The sequence below is a fragment of the Talpa europaea genome (genome assembly GCF_964194135.1).
Source record: "Talpa europaea genome assembly, chromosome: 7".
Lineage (NCBI taxonomy): Eukaryota > Metazoa > Chordata > Mammalia > Eulipotyphla > Talpidae > Talpa > Talpa europaea.
In genome coordinates, this window is record NC_140074.1 from 62,391,834 (window position 1) to 62,411,178 (window position 19,345).

Here is a 19,345-nt window from a genome sequence, read left to right on the forward strand (position 1 = left end):
AAATAAAGTCAACTACTAAATTGTTCAGCCTGTCAAATCAAGCAAAATACAGAGTAAAGACTTAGCAACAGTACAGCCCTCGAATCCTGTTTTTAGAAGCACAAAAAGAATGTGAAGCCTGTACCTTTACCCACAGCCCAGGAAACACAGACTCATGAAAGAGACAATCCAAATTAGGCCCAGGTCTCCAAAAATATCTGTTCAGAAACAAGAAGCAATGTCACCAAATGTTCTGACAATTTATAAGGAACCTAAACTCAGGTTCATCTTTCACATACTCAGTTTTAGTTGCAGGAACTGAGATCAGATCATCACAAAAATACCTGAGATGTGACAAACACTATTTGAGACTCAGGGACAAGTTTCATCCTCACCACAATTTCAGCTTTATCTTATTCAAACATTTATCAAATTAATTTCACTTATAAAAAAATTAAGGACGTTACCATATCAGATCACTGTTATATGGGGAATATATTCCGAACTATTATTTTTTCTTAATCACACACTAACATTTTAACCTAAAAATGGAAATATGACATCCTTTTTTCCCCTTTGAATAACACAAATTCTCTCCGTGAAACCCTTGGAGAATAATATACATATGTGAGAATTTTTCAGATTTTAAAATGATAATATAGTGTAATGCTGTGTATTTCAAATAGCCCTATCCTCCCATAATGAAATAAAACATATGGGATGGGATAATCAAAGATTATAAAGAGCTTCATATATCCACTCAGGTTACATTTTAATATCAAATGAAATACACTGAAATATCTTAAATCTCTTTCCTCAGCACTACATAAAGACAGAACCAATGATGGCTGCATGGCAACTTTGTCTACATAAGTAGTTTAATTTATTTAACTAGCCCCCTATTTGTATAGTCCTCTATTACTAGTTTTACTACAAACAATGTTCCAGAGGATACACCCTTACCCATGTGTATCTGTGTGCTCATATGAGTATAATCAAGATTAACAGATTTGGGGGAAATGCCCTTCGAAAAGGGAGTGTAGTGTTAGTTTATACCACCAGCAGAATGTGTAAACACTGATTTCCCTATATCTACTCCCACCCAGAGTAATCAATCTTAGCTGAATATGATAGATGAAGGAAGATCATACTGTTGTTTACTTTATTACTGAAGTAAAGTATCTTTTTCAGATTTTTACTGAAATTTCTTCTTAGGCAAATTATTCTTCTTTTGAGTTGCTGATTTGTTGGGGTTTTTTAAAAAGATTTTTATTTATTTATGCATACAAGAGCTGGGATACAGGCCAGAGATGTGTGGGGTGAAAGGATTCACCAGAGACAGAGTGGGGAACAGAACAGGCATATTGACTGAGGGGAGCAGCAGGCGAGACAGGAGAGGTCTACTGCGCCATGTGGGTTGTTTCCTGGCCAACAGGGGATTGAACTCATGCTGCAAACGCTGCAGATTGCTTCATAGTGCTTGTGCTTAACCCTTTTTGCCACCAGGGAGGCCCTGAGTTGCTGATTTGTAAAAGCTTTAACATATTGAGGAAAAAACTCCCGTTTCTTCCATATATTGTAAATACTTTTTCCTAGTATTCCTTGTGACTCTAGTATTTTCTTTTCATAACTTATGAATAAATTTTAAATAAAAATTTATTAATCTCTCTTCTTATGGTTTCTGAATTTCCAGTCATGCTTACAAATGACTTTTTCAATCCTGGATTATCAAAAACATTCTATTGTGCAGAAAAAAGCTAAGAGAGCATGTCTTGGGACTGCCATCCTTAGGAATGTCTACTTGTAAGGCTGACCCCTCGCTGATATCTGGAAACTTGGATTTCAGGCGAGTTCCCACCATTCCCAGAACTGGCAAGAGTGGCTCACCACGCCTCAGCTATTTGTACAAACAATAGGGCCCATGCAGAACATCTGCTTTCCTGCTGGGAATCGGAATTTTGGCACATGCTAGGCAGAAGGTTCCAAGGTGACTAGCGCCAAATAAAAACCCTCAGCACTGAATCGCTAATGAGCATCCCTGGTAGACAACATGTCATACATGTTGTCACAACTTGTTGCTAGAGGAATTAAGCATGTCCTGCGTGACTCCACTGGGAGAGAACGCGTGGAAGCTTGCACCCAGTTTCCTTGGCTCCACGTGCCTTTTCCCTTCGCTGAATTTGCTTTTTTCTCCTTTCACATAATAAATCTTAGATGTGAGTATACACATGTGTGAAGTCCTATAAATCCTCCCAGCAAATCACTGAACTTGGGGGTGATCTGAAGACCCTAGCACATATATTTATCTATGTTTTCTCCTAGTTCTTATGATTTTGCTTTCAGCACTCAAGTCTTTAAACCAACTGGAATTTTTTTTGGTACATGGAAGGATTAAGAAACAGTCTTCTATGGGTTTTTCAAGTCTTTTTCATTATGAAATAAAACAGAAAAATATGCAAAATATAAATGTGCCATTTAACGATTATAAACATCCATGTAACAATGCCAACGTTTAGTAAAATTTTTATTTTGAAACTTGTACAAAGAACGATTTCTACCCTGGACTCAAAGTTGAAGAGAACTGAAAAACTGACATAAAAAGTACAGTGAGTTTTAAGGCCTCACTTAATGTCCCAGAGGAAATTAGCAGCAGAACAAGAAGTTTGACTTTAGGGTCTTCTGACTTTCAGTATAAAAATGTTTGCCTATATCATGTAACAGTCTACAACAATGACCCTATTTTCCATAGGACACTAAACAATATACTGTACTTTATACAAGGAGCCCAGTTTGAGAGTATCACCAAAGATTGCAAGAATTTTTCTCATTAATGTGGTATTCATGACAAAACAGGAAAATGTATAAATTCAAGATCAGAAAACACCATCACCAGAGAAAACTCTCTGTGATTAAGAAACTAATACCAAACGTGTCAAATTGCAACTCATCCTTTCTCCTCTCTGCTCACCTACATGTTCTCCTCCTTCAAATTCTCCCATTTTCCTACTTCTACTATGATGCACTTATCTCCCTCTCCAGGTCACTCATTCACTCATTTCAGTACTTACTGAAACTCTACTACATATAAGACCTTGGAGAGCATAGGTGTAAAATGTGAAGATGAAAAAGGCAAGGATATTTGCCATTTACTGTGTGTGTGTATGGTACTTGCAGTTAGAAAGAAAACAGAAGACCTAAGAAAGAGTGCTCAAGACAGCGACATTTATGGATAATGAGGAAAAGTGTTCAAAAATGGGTATGACAGGCAGGTAACAAAAAGAAAACAGACTATGGGGGATGAAAAGCAAAGAAAATGATAGATAAACCAATTTTCTCCATACCAAAAAAAAAAATGCCTAAAACTCCTTCACAGATTAATGTCAAGTATAAAAAGCAAGATGCTAATGTTTTTAATAGAAAAATGAGAAGGGAACATTAAATCAAGCATAAAATATAAAAGACTAATAGATTAAGATTTTAAAATATCATAAATCACAACATAAGGTAAAAAAAATAAGCTACATGGGCCTCCCCGGTGGTGTAGCGGTTGAGAGCTGGGTTGCGAAGCTGCCCACGGCCTCTGCAGCACCGGTTCGATCCCCGACTACCGGGCGAGGGTCCCACATGGCGCGCAGACCTCTCCTGCCGCCCACTGCTCCTCTCAGCAGTGTACTTCGTCAAGTCTGCCTGTTCTGTTCCCCATTCTGGCTCTGGTGAATTCTCTCACCCTCCCACACTTCTGACTGTACCCAGTGCTTGTATAAATAAATAAATAAATATTTTTAAAAAAAAAAGCTACAATATTTTCAAACGAAAAGGAATTAAACACAGAATACTTAAAAAAAAAAAAACCCTGCAAACCAAGACAGTGAATTCATTCTAACTTTTTAAATAGACAAAGAATAAAAGCAGAGATCACAATTATCACGAATAAGCAAAATTAATACACCAACGAGATTCAATTTCACACCATTCACTTTAGAAAAACTTTCCAAATCTAAAGCACCAAATGCTGGAAATGACTGGGAACAACCAGGTGGTCACAGGTGTCAGGGTGCACACTGACAAAGCCTCTGAAGGACAGGTCTCTGATCATGTCATCTCCAGGAAAGTGGAAGAAGAGGCACAGACCCTTCATCCTGGGGTTGAATTCTACTCCAGGGTAAGGCACCCCAAAGCAATGCTAGTCAAAGAAGCCCCACTTCAAATCTTGCCACCAGTCAGCAGAGATATATAAGGAACATTTCTGCCTTCCCTGAGAAAGTCGTCTAGGACAAGAAATGTTATCTAAATTAACACCCATAGTTGATTTACACTTTGCTGCAAATTTCCTAGTAAGAAATAATTCCCTAGTCCTCAGACCACACTTTGTGTACCACTATCCTAGAGAAAAACTCTCAGAGAGAGACAAACGCAAAGATACCTGCAAGAAAGAGCTCAGAGCATCAGTAAAAGAAAAAAGAATTAAAAAAGGAGACAATCTAAACATCAGTCAACTGAAGAGTGGGTAAAGAAATTGTGGCCGGATCATATGACAGTGAAAACAGGCAATAGTTACATGTCACATGAAGCAACATGACAAGTTCTAAAAAAACTAAGATCAAAGAAAGCAAAATGCAGAAAACTGCAAACTGTACAGTATAGTTCCACTTATGTAGTTTTTAAATCCAATATGTTTATGTATATGTGTGTATATGTATATTCTGCATATGATATACAGATTACAGGTATAACACCTGGGGGGAGGGGGATTTAAGGGAGGGGAGAGGAGGGACTAACACAGGGAGTTTGAATTGTATCTGCAAAGTTTATTTCTTAAAAATATAAATGACCTAAAAGCTAACAGCAAGAAAAGGAAAAGACTTGACAAAGACAGACAGGACACACATTAAGTGTTTCTAAGATTACTCATTCCATTTCTCTGTAATTGAGGTATTTCATTATTTTAAAAAGTGTATATACCAAAGTAACTTTTTTTAAAAAAGATTTATTTATTTATACAAGAACTGGGGTACAGGCCAGAAGCACAGGAGGTTGAGAGAATTCACCAGAGACAGAGCGGGGAGCAGAACAAGCAGACTGACAGAAATATACTACTGAGGGGAGCAGCGGGAGAGACAGGAGAGGTCTGCCATGCCATGTGGCTATCTCCCCGGCGGGTCAGGAATCGAACCCGTGCTGCAGAGACTGCGGACAGCCTCACAAAATAACTTTTTTATGATCAAACTATATAAAAGGGGAAGGAATAAACAGCAATTTTTCTATAGTTTCATGTACTAATCAAATATTATTTAGTAAAAATAAACTTTTTAGAAAAATTAATATACAGAACAAATTATTTTAAAGAATACATAATGTGAGGAGAAAGAAAAAAATTTGAATCACAGAATATTAAAGTTAGAAACCTTAAAGAATATGGAAGAATAAAAATAAGAACATTTAAGGCCTCCCTGGTTAATATTCCTTAAAGGAACATTACTAAGTGAAGAAGCCAGCATGAGAAGGTTACACTGTATAATTCCAACAACATGATGTTTTGGAAATTACAAAACTAGAGACAGTAAAAAAGACCAGAAAGGAAGCGATGAATAGGTCAAGCCAGAGGATTTTTAAGACAATGAAAACAGTACATATAAAATTATAATGATGAACACATGCCGTTGTACTTTTTCTACACATATAGACCATACAGTATCAAGAATGAACCATTATGTGAATTACAGACTGGGTGATTCTGATGTCAACACAGACTCATTCATGGTAAAATATGCATCATTCTGGTGAGTCATATTAGACAATAGAGAACACTATAAAATTGTGAGGACAGGGAGCTATGGGAAGTCTCTGTGCCTTCCTCTCAATTTTATTATAATCCTAAAACTGCTCTAAAAAATTTAAGTCTTTAAAAAAATTAATTTCAAAGAAAACATCAAAAACACTGAGATTCTCAAGTCACCAAATGAAAATAATTTCCAGTTTAGTATACTTAAAACAAATATACATTCATTTCCTTTCCATTAAATAATTCTCTAGTTCATATTTAATCTCTCTTTATTTTCTCTATCTAAAGAGAAAGAAGGGACTTGCCTTCCTTCTATTCCCCAAGGAAGAAATAACCAGGCATGGTTTAAGGACTTCATTTCACCATTGGGAACTGATACTCCTGAAAATGTGTAAATATTTCTGAGAAATAAAACTGTCCATATAAATCACTCATTCTTCAGATCTCTTCAAAAGTACACAACTTTGATTTTTGAGTTAAGGAAAGGTTAAGGACTAGGCCTGGGGGTAGAAGGGAGGGAAAAAGGGAGGGAAAAAAGGAAAGGCTATTTTCTCAAAGGATTAACAAAGGCAATTACTGGTTTTTCACTCATTACTTATAAGGAAAAAACTTGTAAAAAACAAAAAAGTAATAAATCAGTTTTCCTAGATCTATCATTTTTTCATGACAACTTGAACATCAAAACATTCCTTACAAAGTATGCAAGAAAAGTAAACACTGTCAAAAGAATCAGGAAAAAGACTATATTTAAGGTAGTGATTATGTTCATGTGGTGGAATTTCAGGAGTCTTTTTTCCTTACTTGTTTAACTAGTAAATTTACTTCATGAGCATGAATTACTTGTGTGAATTAAGAAGAGAAAATTTTTATTTCTTGGGGACAAGCATTGGATTTTTTTAAGATTGCTTACATTTTCTACAAGGAACATTATTTTTTCAGATATGAAAGTAAATTTTGTTATAAATTAGGTTAGCAGTCTCAAGTGAAGTCAGAACACCTAGACAACTAAGTGCCATCACATTCAGAAAATAATTAATTATCTAAAGCTACAGGATATTTTGAGGAAGCTCTATTAAGCTACCATGGAAATACACTGGACTATGAGAGAATATTTCACAAGGAATCATTCTCTGTAGTGGTATTTAGTTTCTTCCCATTCACAAATATGTAAATACACTACAGTCACAAAGCAGTTTCATGCAGACTTTTGAGGCTCAGAAAACCAATGTGAACGGACAGCTATAGTCTGTATTTATAGATGGGGCCTGAGATCTAACTTAACAAATGTTAGTCACCAAGCAAAGGTTACCAAGCAAATGAGACACAGGAATTATAAACTGAACCTATACAAGTTTTTACACACCAAGAATATATCAGAACACAGTACCTCCCACTATAGTACTATTTACTGAAGCAGGTGATAATAGCTTCAACCTAACAGATAAGGAAAGAGTCCAGAATCCATTATCAATGTTAAGCAACATTACAAAGCTGGTAAGTGGCCGTCCAACTCCCAACCCGAAGCTCCTCCTAAATTACAGCAGGGCTGAAGCAATGTGGGTGGAGATGGCACTAAGCCTTACTAGGCAACTATGGACAACGTGATTTCATACCCTGGCCGCAGTGACAGAGGTCACTGAGGCAAACTGCCCCTTTCTCAGGAATTCATAATTGGGACCAGAGTCAAGCCTCCTTTGAGTGTCTGAACCTGTAAGACTAAGTCAAGAATTATGACACAGGCATCTTCAGCCTACCCATGCAGCACAAAATCAGAAGCAGCTAGTCTGAAGAAAGAATGGCACCCAATGAAAGCTGGAAGAACTGGATGACTTTTAAGTGCGCAGATCCAATCCCCTCTTGAGTGCACCTCTTGTTCCCATAAGATTCCCTGATTCCTTAGAGTAAGTGCCTCATTTTTGCTTAAATCAGCTTATAACTATGTACAAATACAAATTGAAAGTCTTTGCCAAGAAAAAACAAACAACATACTTCTAGAAAAGTATAAAAAATAAAAATAAAAAGCATCAAGCTTATGCCTAGGATGAATATCAGACCAGAAAGGGAGTCCTAGTTAAAAGTTGGCCAGTCAAGCCTCAAGGGCTAGCTCCACCAGCATTCATCACTCCCCAACAGCCATCCAAATCACAGTAACTTCTTACGTATACCATAAATTCTTCCAGTTCAACTCTTTTGGTCAACCAACCTCTCCTGATTAAATCTTGATCTCCACACATCCTTCTCATCCGAGGTCCAGCTCAAATAGTACATGGTACACACTGACTGACACTGACACACACACACACACACACACACACATCCGTCCTTCAAAACTGGTCCTTGCTACATCTATCCTGGCACTTGCTATCTTTTGCTACAGATAACAGCAATCTTCCCTTTCCTCGAATATCACAGTTCTTTGAGGTGTGACTTAAATCTGACTCCACCAGACTGCCTACTCATTAGTCTTGATCCATTTCCAGAGCTTCTCAGGTTGAGAAATTGTGACTTAGTCTCTTGATATTCCAGCACTAAATTCAATGCCTTGCAGAATATGGTTGTCCAAATACCTGGTGAATGCATGAAATATTCCTTGTGCATTAAACAAGTTATTTTAAAAAATTTCCATATCTAACATCTGTAGCAAGGGAAAGGAGAAGACTGGTAGCAATAAACCTGACATCAAAATCTTTTAAAAGGGGGCTATAATTTTTTTTAATACTATGACACCTGCTTAGAGTTTTAAAAATAAAAATAAAGGAAAGTAGGAGGAGGGAGAATAGGGATTCCTCCTTAGAGAGTCTAGAAGGTCTCAGCCATTCTTCTCTGGCCACTTAAGCAGAACTCATCTCCAAAACAGAAGGGGACCAACAGTTATCACAGAGAGAGTAGAAAAGAAAAAGATGGAGAGAAGGGATGAACCAATGAAGGAGGAGAAAATCAAGAGCAGGAAGCCTTACCCCACGACTCACCAAATCTTTAACAGTAAACTATATTCCTGAAATGCTTGAGGAAAGGTGTATATATATGTGTGTAGACCATTGAAATGGAGAGGTTTCATGTCCAAGCTGATTCAAAATACCATTTTCAGAAATGGAAGCCCAGAAGCTAAGAAAAGCAAAAGTGAACTAAATTATGGATGTGAGGGGAAAAAAAAAGGATAAATACCTCTGGACTTAAATAATCTCTCCAACTAAGAGTTTAAGGCTCAAACTATGAAGAGTAAGGAAGCCCTTGCTGGCATCTAGATTTTGTATGTAATACTCAATATATTCTGATAGCTCAATAATGTGAATTATAAATCTAACCAGATACTGACTGGTGAAGTTCACATCATCTACTGAACCCTATATGCCATTTCAATTCACTAAATGCCACTCAAATATTTGTCAAAATCCAAATGAAGCCAGCAGGACATTTCTTTAGTATTTAATGTTTTAAGCTGTTTCTATTCTTGTGTTTTTAAATACAAGTTTACACCCCCACCCACCATCTTTTGAAAAGTTTTAAGTCACTAAATGCAAATGTGACTTAAAAAGAAGCATGTCAGGAAGTCCACATAAACAAATACAATAAGCTGAAGGTTGGGAGAGGAGCCATTTCCAGAAAGAAGTAATCCATTACAGTTCCTGGGAGAGTTGCCACCCTCCAGCCAAAGGAGCCCAAGTGGGTGGGTTGGCAGGACTGGGCCAAGTGACGAAACAGCAGCCCTCATCTGTACCCTAGATTTAATGAATGTAGTGCTAGGCTCCAGATACACTGAGGTACATAAACACTCCCACCTCCAAGGGAGGCACTTTGCCCCAGAGACAGCAGCTGGCAGATACCCAGTTAGAAATCAGTGTTAGTAAACTGATGAGCAGAAAGATTAGCTTATGAAAGCCAGATTAGAGGAGATAATATATACTATGCAAGAGTTCAGACTGCATAAAAGTCAAATGTATGATACTTAAGATCCACCCAAAGCAGCTAATTACATACAACAATGCTCATTTGGATGTATAAACTGTAGAATGTTTTTTTTTTAAGTCACTATTTAAATCCCAGCAATTGTGGTTTGACCTGCTTGCCTGGGGTATATCATAATGACATTAACACATCACAGGCCCAAAAGCTCTAAGAAAGAAATAATCTAGGAAAGAATAAACAATGTTCTCACTTCTATTCTAAACAATTCCTCCAACCTCCCAACTTTCCATTTCTCTCTTCTGGAATGAAGATATGTGAAATAGTAAAAATAAACCAAAATTCATTCTAAAACTGAGGTTTTTTATAAAACATTCATTCCAACCCTCAAAATGAAGGCATCACACCATTATCAGCAACCTTCTGGCTGCAAAGCAGTAGAATACAGTGGGACAGAGGGAATCCAACAGTTAAATCAGAAGGTAGCAATAAAATGTACCATTGGAAAAAAGCTACGAAGCCCCAATGACTCGCTAGACCTTGAACTCAAGATATCAGAGAACTACCAGACGAATTTCAATCAAAGGACCATGCAGTATCATCTAAGAGTGAAACTGATACCAGAATGAAATAGAATTAAGTGACTTTCCCATCACAGGGTAGGTCAAAATGGAAGAATTAGGAACTTCTAATTACTATGACAATGTTTTTCAGAAGACTGCTTTTCACAGATAAAACAACTCCATAATGACATCCCTGAGCATGTACAATTATTTGTTGTTGTGGCAGACAAGTCTACTTATAAACTAACAGTCTTTTCTTGGGCACACTGCTACGTAGCATCTTCAAATTTTATCTTTCTCTTGTCTTTTTTTATTTTTAAACTGTTTATCATCACTGAGAATAGAGGCTTCAGGCACATACAAATGAACAGGAACTTCACGGATTCTCTCAGGATAACCAACAAAGGAGAAAAACTCATGGAGACCCGGGGATGAAACTGCTGGAAAACCTAGGCATTTTTATAAGCTACTTTAAAAAAAGCATATATCCTAAGGAACTAAATCTACTAACCTCTACAATCAATGTGATACATGGTTTATCCAGTCTTGACAAAAATCCTCTGGATCACCAATGGTATGTTCATCCACTCGGACATATGCAATTGTATAAAGAATCTATTATTTAGAACACCAGGGGAAAAAAAAGCAATTAAAAGATTTATATTCATAGCTACCATTTTCAAGAAAAAAAAAAAATAAGCACTTTTTCCACGTCTGCTAATATCTTCTAAAATGCCCTCCCTGCTTTGCAATTTCAAAAGAACAATGAAAATCAGTGATTACAGAATTGGAAAAATATTAAGGAATATGTCCACAAATAAAATTTATTGTGCAAAGTAATATGCTAATACTTTTTAAAAAAATACGCTGGTGATTATTTGCTGAAGATTATAAAAATACTCCAATGCCAATCAATACAACATATATTTTATCACATGTGAATACATGATAAACATACAAAACCTTATACTGAAATTGGAAGAAAGCATCTGAATTATGTTTACATTTCATTTAAGTATTAGTGGGTGGGCACATATTTTAGCACATGAGAATGCAAATAGTTAATAGTCATAATGCTAAGAAACTTAGCCCTCTCCTGATGCCTGGTTTTTCTGTCTTCTCACTCCTAAATATGCACAACCCCCGCACCCCCACTGTGCTCTGGACTCTACTATAACCCTCAGCATTCCTGTGACTCCACTATCACCCTCATCCCACACTCCAAGTTTTAGAATCAAACTCTCCACACACCTGCAATCTACCTGCCGAGCACTATGCCAAGTTCTTAACATGCATCATCTCTCCCCATTCTTGCAACAATCCCATATAAATAAACTTTGTTATTCCATTTTAAAGATAAGAAAAACTGGGGCCTCCCTGGTGGCACAGCAGGTTGAGCACAGCACTGTGAAGCTGTGCTCAGCCTCTGTGGCATGGGTTCGATGCCCAGCCAGCAAGGGAGTTCCCCACATGGCATGGCAGACCTCTCCTGCCGTGCCCGCTGCTCCCCTCAGCAGTGTATTTCTGTCAGTCTGCCTGTTCTGCTCCCCACTCTGTCTCTGGTGAATCCTCTCACCCTCCCACACCTCTGGCCTGTACCCCAGCTCTTGTATAAAAAAATAAATAAATTTTTAAAAAATAAAAATAAATTAAAGATGAGAAAAACAAGACCCAGAAGTTAGGTGCTTTTTCAAGGACATGAACTAAGAAAAAAAAAAAAAAAGGTAGCAGATCCAGGATTCAAAACCAGCTCTGACTCCAATACCTGAGCTTTTAAGCCACTATTCAAAACAGTCTTCCTAAATAAGTCAGGTGGGTGACTCAATAATTTATCTCATTCATTCAACAAATAATTTAGTTGTTGTACATGAACCTGCTCTCTCTTTTCTCCACTTCCACTTTCCCAAAGTGTCTGGCAGCTATATACTCTTCAACCTTCCTCCCTAATCCCAATCACTCAGGTAGATTGTTAGAACCATCTCCAACTCCTCCCTCTCTTACATAAATCTCATCTACTTAGCCAATAATTTCTGCCTATACTAGGGACTCTAGATTATATTACTTCCTTGTCAAGTTCAATCCCACTGTCCCAATTTGGACCTTAAATTTCTTTTATTCAACCACTCCCAGTCCCTCATAATTAGCCACACTGCTCTTGGTCGCTAGATCCTGGCAATCAATGTTACACCACTGCCACCTGTTACCCTTATAAAACAGATGTACTCATGTTACACCCCTGCTTGAAAGCCTTTGATGATTCTCTACATGTCTACAGAACAAAGTCTAAACTAGTTGTGTTGGCATTCCTACACAAGCTAGTTCCAACCTATCTTCTCAGCTTCCCTGCCACCTCACTGAAAATAATAATAATTTATAGAGCTTAATGGTTTATACAGCACATTTTCACATATAATAATCCTAACAGTACAACAAGTTTTTATTATTATCTCAATTTTATGAGAAAGAAACTGAGACTTGGAGAAGATAATTTGTCCAGGATTCCAAATTGTGAAAGGCAGAAAGAGCCAAGTCTCAATCTCCTAATTTTATTTACTTTCCCTGAACTTCGTGGAGCCAAAGCACCCCATTCCAGTATTATCATAATTCTTCAAACTTTCTCTGAAAACACATGTTTTCCAGCACTTATTTCTTAGCTCAAGCTACTGTTCCCTTAGCCTAGGACAGTCCTCTCCTTAATGTTTCCAAAGATCTGTTAGGCATTTTCAAATCATGCTTTCTCCCAGTTATTTATATAAAAGCCTGTCTCTACACTGAATTATAAGACCTGTGAGGAGTCTGTTTATTGAATTGAAATGTGTGGGAAAAAACAAGTCATAAGATTGCTTGCATCAAGGCAGAGACTGGCCAGGCCTGAAACCAGAGACCAACAACTTGGGTCATGCCATCTGAGCACACTGGCAGTGCCTGCAATTTTAATATCTGTCTTCTCAACAAAGTCAAATGCCCCACTGCCAACTATTCTCACCAACATTGACCTTTATTAAATACTACGATTTAGTGAAAGCATAATTTAAAGCAAAATGGGGTAGTAGTGGAAAAACTAGAGGTTGCTTAAAAAAAAAAAAACCAAATATCATTATTTCCCTCTTTAACCTTCCTATTTGGTTAAGTTACCAAAATTTAAAGGATGCACACTTGGTTCAGCCTTTCTACAAATATCAGTCCATCTGCCTGGCAGCGATCATTATAGCTCCTCTCTCTCTCTCTCTGGGGCTATTTCAGATGCCCCCAGAATCGCATTCACCTACACAGCTACACACACAGCTTCCCACTGCCCATCCTCTAAAAGATCCATTTGGATTACCAGCACTGGCAGAGACTGTCTCAGAAGGTGCTTGACATGTTGATTATCTGGTCAACTTTTGTAATTAAAGTTTCTAGCAGCTACGTTAAACAGTCAAACTGAAAACATATGCTTTAAGATTATAGTTCAATACTGCTTCATGAGTTGTCTTTATTCCAATGAAGATCAAATTCTAAGGATGTCTTAAAATTATAAAGCTCTGAATATGACACCACTAAAGAGCTGAGCACGTGAAGTCTCAAATGTTTCCCTCTATCAGAAATCTCCCCACTGACATGTAACTACAATGTCACCTTTCCACGAATTGGCAGAAAATAGCATTAGAAGAAAGCAAGCCCACGTGCCCTGCACTGAATTTCACTCCGTGCCATACAACTCTATCACACCGAATGTAAAGAAAGAAAACTGCAAACAGTAACCTTAAGTACATTACAAACGAGATTTCAGGACTGCCTTTAACAGTCAGAACCCATTCTTCTCTATTTTGACATCTGACCCCAGAAATCTAGTATGTTCTATCTAATGAATATCAGACTAGTGCCACAATTTCCACAAGACAGGAGATTCTTCTGGAGACTAGCAAGACATGGAGAGGGGAGAGGGGAATTTATATTGATTTTGCTATAGGTTGCCCATATTCCTTTCAGAGAAAGTAAAACAGTGGTAGAGCAAAATTAACGTAGACTGGAATGAGAGAACCTGAGTTTCAAGCCCTAACTCTGCAGTATGAGGGTAGCTCCCCCAGGGAGACAATAGTATCACAATAGTATCACACTCACAGTTTTGTGGCAAGGATTCAATCAGTTAATACCTACAAAGTGATTTAAACACAAGGTAAGCCTTAATAAACATTAGCTTTACTATTAGTCTATGACAATCACTTCATTCAAAGTGACAATTAACATGACATTTGTGAAAAAGAAAAAAAAATCTAACAAATTCCAACCCAAGATCATCTTGCTTACCTTCTGACAATTTTCACTTATGAAAAATATGAAAGAAAGAAAAGGAAATAAATCAAAGAAAAACCTAACGGTCAATTCCGTGTCTCAAGAGAAAATGCAAAGTGTGGTGACAAATACAAGTGAAAGGAGCTACAGATTTAAATTTATGACATGTCATCACTTCAAATGCAAAGGTACAAATGCTGATTTGAAATCTATATGGACGCAATGTTGCCAGTTTTATATCTCTAAATGAAAGAGCTGGGAATCACAGGCGGTTGATATTACTTTAACATTTAATGATAATACTACTTGAACATTATCTGTACAATATAATCATAAATTTTGGTCCTTAGGTATCTGTTTACACTTATGCTTCCTCTTTCTTCTTCGCAGAATAACTCCACTCCTAGACTCTGGTGTTCCTCTGTACCCCACAGCAACATTAAATAGTAGTCAAATAGTTGGATTCACGGAACATCTGAGAATTTAGCAATGCATCCAAAAGCTATGACCTCTTTTCATCAACATAAATGCTTTGACTATAGTGCACAGAGGTAATGTGGTCTGAAGATTTGTTATGAGCACACACTGGAGTGTGATGAGACACCTGGGATCCGATTCCAGCTCCACCACCTACTAGCTGCAGGATCTTGGGAACCAAAGAGGCCTGCTTCCGTTCCATAAAACCACGGTAAGTTTATTTACCTTTTAAAATTATTCTGACAAATAAAAATATAAAGTCTCGACAAATAAAAATCTGACCCAAAAAAAGCACTTAAAACAATACTAAATATTTAAGAAAAGGTGTAATTGATGTTTTCCAATTGGAAACATCTGGGTTGAAGTACTTACTGCCACTGAACTCTTTCACTTAAAATTGTTAAGATACTGGTTACTAGAGAAGAGGATGAGGGAGTAGAGGGTAGAAAATGACAAAGTGGTGGCACTAGCCCCTTGGTAGAAGGTGAGGCATGCGCATATATGGAATGTTAATACCTACAAATGTTAATACCTACAAAATTGCAGTTCTGTAAATGAGTGGCAAATCAATAAAATTTGAGAGGAAAAAAATTAAAATGATAAATTCTGTGTATTTTACCATAGCCTTTTTTAAAAATAATAAAATACGTAAATGAAAATTTTAAAAATGAGTAAAAAGACGGGAAAGACAAAGCTAGTAAAACAACAAATGTAGCATATAAGTATTGAGTATATGAAAATTCATTTTCAAATTCTCTGTACTTTTTAACATGTTTACAATGTTAAGCAGGGGAAAGGCAATGCTGGCCTCTAGCAGTTTGCTTTTATTATCCTCTACTAGTCAGACATAATGTCCCAGCAAATATTCAAATACTTAGCTCCTTTTATTAAGGCATTATTTTTATAAGCATCTTTTTATCAGCCATCTCTCCTTTTATTATAACCATTCTGGAACCACAAGTGGTTTATTTAAAACATCTTAGCTAGTAAATATATGTGATTTTGATTATTCTGTGGTACCAACTATGAAGTAGTTAATGTCTCCTGAAGAATACAAAAGCCAAGTCAACTGATATGTGTGGCCAACAATTGATGATTTGATCAAGCAAAACAATGGAAAAGCAAGGGCTGGAATTATTTGTTCCTAGCTTTACCAATAGCTGTTGAAGTAAGTTCCTTAACCAGAAATACTATTAATGTCTTAACAGGTACCTGACATACAGGAGCACACTGCACACATACAAATACAAATACAGCCACCTAAGAATGATAGCCAATTCTTCTGGTGGTGTTCCCCATTCTAACGGGAAATTTGCATTTTAACATGTTTAGCAGTGCAAAAGTAACTCAGATATCATGAAGAATAACAACTTTAAAAGATTACTTCAAAGGCACTGGGATGGCTGATATCAAAAATACAAAAAATAACAAGCATCGGGAAGGATGTGGAAAAACTGGAACCCTTGTGTACTGTTATCGTATTGTTAGGGACATAAAATGGTACAGCTACTGTGGAAAACAGCTTATCAGTCCCTCAAAAAATTAAAAATAGAACTAACATACGATCCAGCAATCCCCCCTTCTGGGTATTTATCCAAGAGAACTGAAAGCAGAGTCTCAAAGAGACATATATGCACATTCATTTTCACAGTAGCATTAGTCACAATAGCTAAAACACAGAAGCAACCCAAGTGTCCATCAACAGATGGAGAAAAAAAGTGGTATATGCACACAAGGGAATATTATTCACCTTATAAAAAAAGAAATAAGAGTCATGAGTCACTTAATACAGGGATACATTAAGGGACTTCATCCTTGTGTGACAGTCATCATAAAACTGGTGTGGCCTACTGCACAGCTAAGCTAAATGTGTGTGTGTGTGTATGTATGTATGTCTATATACAGGACTGTGATATCATACAAAGTCTGTCCCTGACCAAAACATGGTCAGGCAACACATGACTACATTAATTAACATATGCTATAACATGAATGAAACTTAAGGACATCATGCTAAGCGAATTAAATGAGTCACAAAAAGACAAATACAGAAAGACTTCATTTCCATGGGATACTAGTCGAGTCAGAAATCACAGAGACAGGAAGTGAACTGGTGGAGGCCAAGGGCAGGAGGAAAGGGGAAGGAGGAGTTAAGGTTTAAAGGGCTGAGTTTCAGTTTTGCAGGATGAAGTGTTCTGGAAATGGATGGTGGTGATGACTGCATACCAAGATGAATGTACTTAGTACCACTGACTTGTACACTTAAAAATGGTTAAGATGGCAATTTTTGTGTTTTACCTCAGTAACAAAAAAAAAGAGGTGGGGCAGGGAGCTGATGTCCTCAGAAGGAGCACCTGGGGTGCTCCAGCATGGAACTGAAAGACAACCCCTATCTCTAACCACACCAAAAGACTGTCTACTCACTGTCCTGCCCAGGGTCACATCAACTGTTTATGTCAGCTTCAAACATTACTCCAGTTCTGTGTCAAAGCAGCAAGGAACTGACTCTCTCCAAACCGGTCTCTCTTTAAAATAAGGGTAATTCGTACCTACCTCACAAGATTGTTATGAGTGCACAAGTGAGCTCATGTATTTAAATCAGCTTTAAACTGCCAAGCAGCAAGAAACCGAAATTATTACGTTTATAACTACTTACAAATGGAAAATCAGAAGAGGCAGCAACAAACTTCACAAAGCCTGAGATACCTCACCCAAGCTTCGTTCCCCGTAAAACTCCCATTTCCCCCCTCCCCCCAAAATAACACCTTTCTGGGTTTTGTGATCAATTGAAGGACAGCGTGGGGAAAAGTGAGGGCAGGGAGCCATCAACCTAAAATATTTCATTTCACGACCCAAAACGCAAGCAAAAATTATTTTATCCATCCTAGAATAATGCCATTTTCACGACCCTAAGGCGGGCCTGCGGCGACCTGGAACTACACTTCCCACAAAGCAGCGAGGCGAACCGGGCGCGGGCGGGCCGCCTGGGATTCAGGGTGACCACCGCTCTCCCCGAGCGCGGATCGCCGAGCCCCGGAAAATGGCAACATTCAGGGGTCGAGAGTGCTCTGGCCTCCTTTCTGGAAGCACCGTCGCCGCGCGGTCTCCTGCGCCCAGCGCCGAGACCCTCTCCGCCCTCGCGTCCTTCCTGCTCCTCCTGCGGGTCACCGCCTATTCTTGACCTTTCGCTGATTTCTAGGGTGTCACCGAAAGGCACCTTCTCTCCTTCCCTGAAAGCTCCGGGACCCGAACTCGCCCAGTGACCGGAGCCCGGGGCCCTGGCGGGGTCAGACGGGACGGGGGTGTTGGGGGGGGGGCCCAGCTCGCCACCCAAGGGGCTCCAGGGCCCCGCACAGCGGGCAGGGGGCTGGGCTCCCCCATCCCCCGGCCGGGGCGGACCGCGGGCAGAAGTGGCTCCGCCCGGAGCTCCGGTTTCAATTTCGCAAGGTGACGGTGCAAACCTGAGGCCTACAAACGCCCGCGGCGGCGCCCGGCGCCCCGCCCGCCCGCAGGCCCGAGCGCCCCAGCCCCCCGAGCGCCGCGGCCGCCGCCCGCCCACCCGCCGGGCCCGGCGCCCCAGCCCGCCCGCCCGCCCGCCCGGCCCCGGCCTCCACCCCCGGCCCGCGCCTCGCCGGCTCCGGCTCGCGGCCCCAGCTCGCCGTGGCACTTACTCAGCTCGTCCTGGGAGGCGGAGGCGGCGGCCGCAGCCATGTTGCGCCGGGCAGGGAGGGAGGGGCCGGAGGGGGAGGGCACGGCCGGGCGGCGCGGGGGGCTCGCCGCTGGCGGGGCGGCGGGGGCCGGGAGCCGCCGCCGGTCGCTGCGCGCGGGCCGCGCTGCACCCACGCGGCCCGCCCGGCGCCGCCGTCGCCGCCTGCGTCCTGCGGGCGGCACGCGTCGCTCTCGCCGTCCCCCGCGAGCTCGCGGCTCCCGCGCTCCCGCAGCCTCGCGCCCCTGCGGGGCCGCCGCCGTCCGTCGGCCGCGACCCGGTGCGCCCGGCCCGCGCGGCGGCTCTGCGGCTCCGCGCCGCGCTCCCGGCTCACGCCGGTTTTATATTTAGAAAGAGCTGAGCCATCCTCCCAGCGGCCCCCCCGCCGGGCCCCTCGCGCGCCCGCCCGCCCGCCCGCCCTCGCTCGCGGCTCGTCCTGCCCACCTGCCGCCGCCCGCCCCGCGAGCGCTCCCCGCGCCGACCCGGCACGCGGCGGCCTGCGCGGGCGGCCCGGCCTAGCCGCCCGGCGCGGCCTCCGGGGCCCCGGCGCGGGGCGGACGCGCGGGCCTCTGACCTGAGTCGGAGCCGGTCTCCATGCCGGGGAGCTCCCGAAGAGGCGTCCGGCGGGCTCGGCCCCGAGGAGCCGCGCGCCGCAGTCCG

At 40.5% G+C, this 19,345-nt stretch overlaps 1 protein-coding gene across 1 annotated transcript in view; it reads right to left on the reverse strand.

Annotated features, from left to right (window-relative positions):
* ECPAS (Ecm29 proteasome adaptor and scaffold) overlaps nucleotides 1-18,690 on the reverse strand; it is a gene marked incomplete at both ends in the record, with an annotated part of 98,337 nt that extends 79,647 nt beyond the window's left edge. The window contains one exon of the mRNA XM_084238500.1: nucleotides 18,651-18,690. Within this exon, the coding sequence (XP_084094626.1) occupies nucleotides 18,651-18,690 (40 nt within the window). The remainder of the gene's footprint in view (nucleotides 1-18,650) is intronic.
* Between the last annotated feature and the right edge of the window lie 655 nt (nucleotides 18,691-19,345).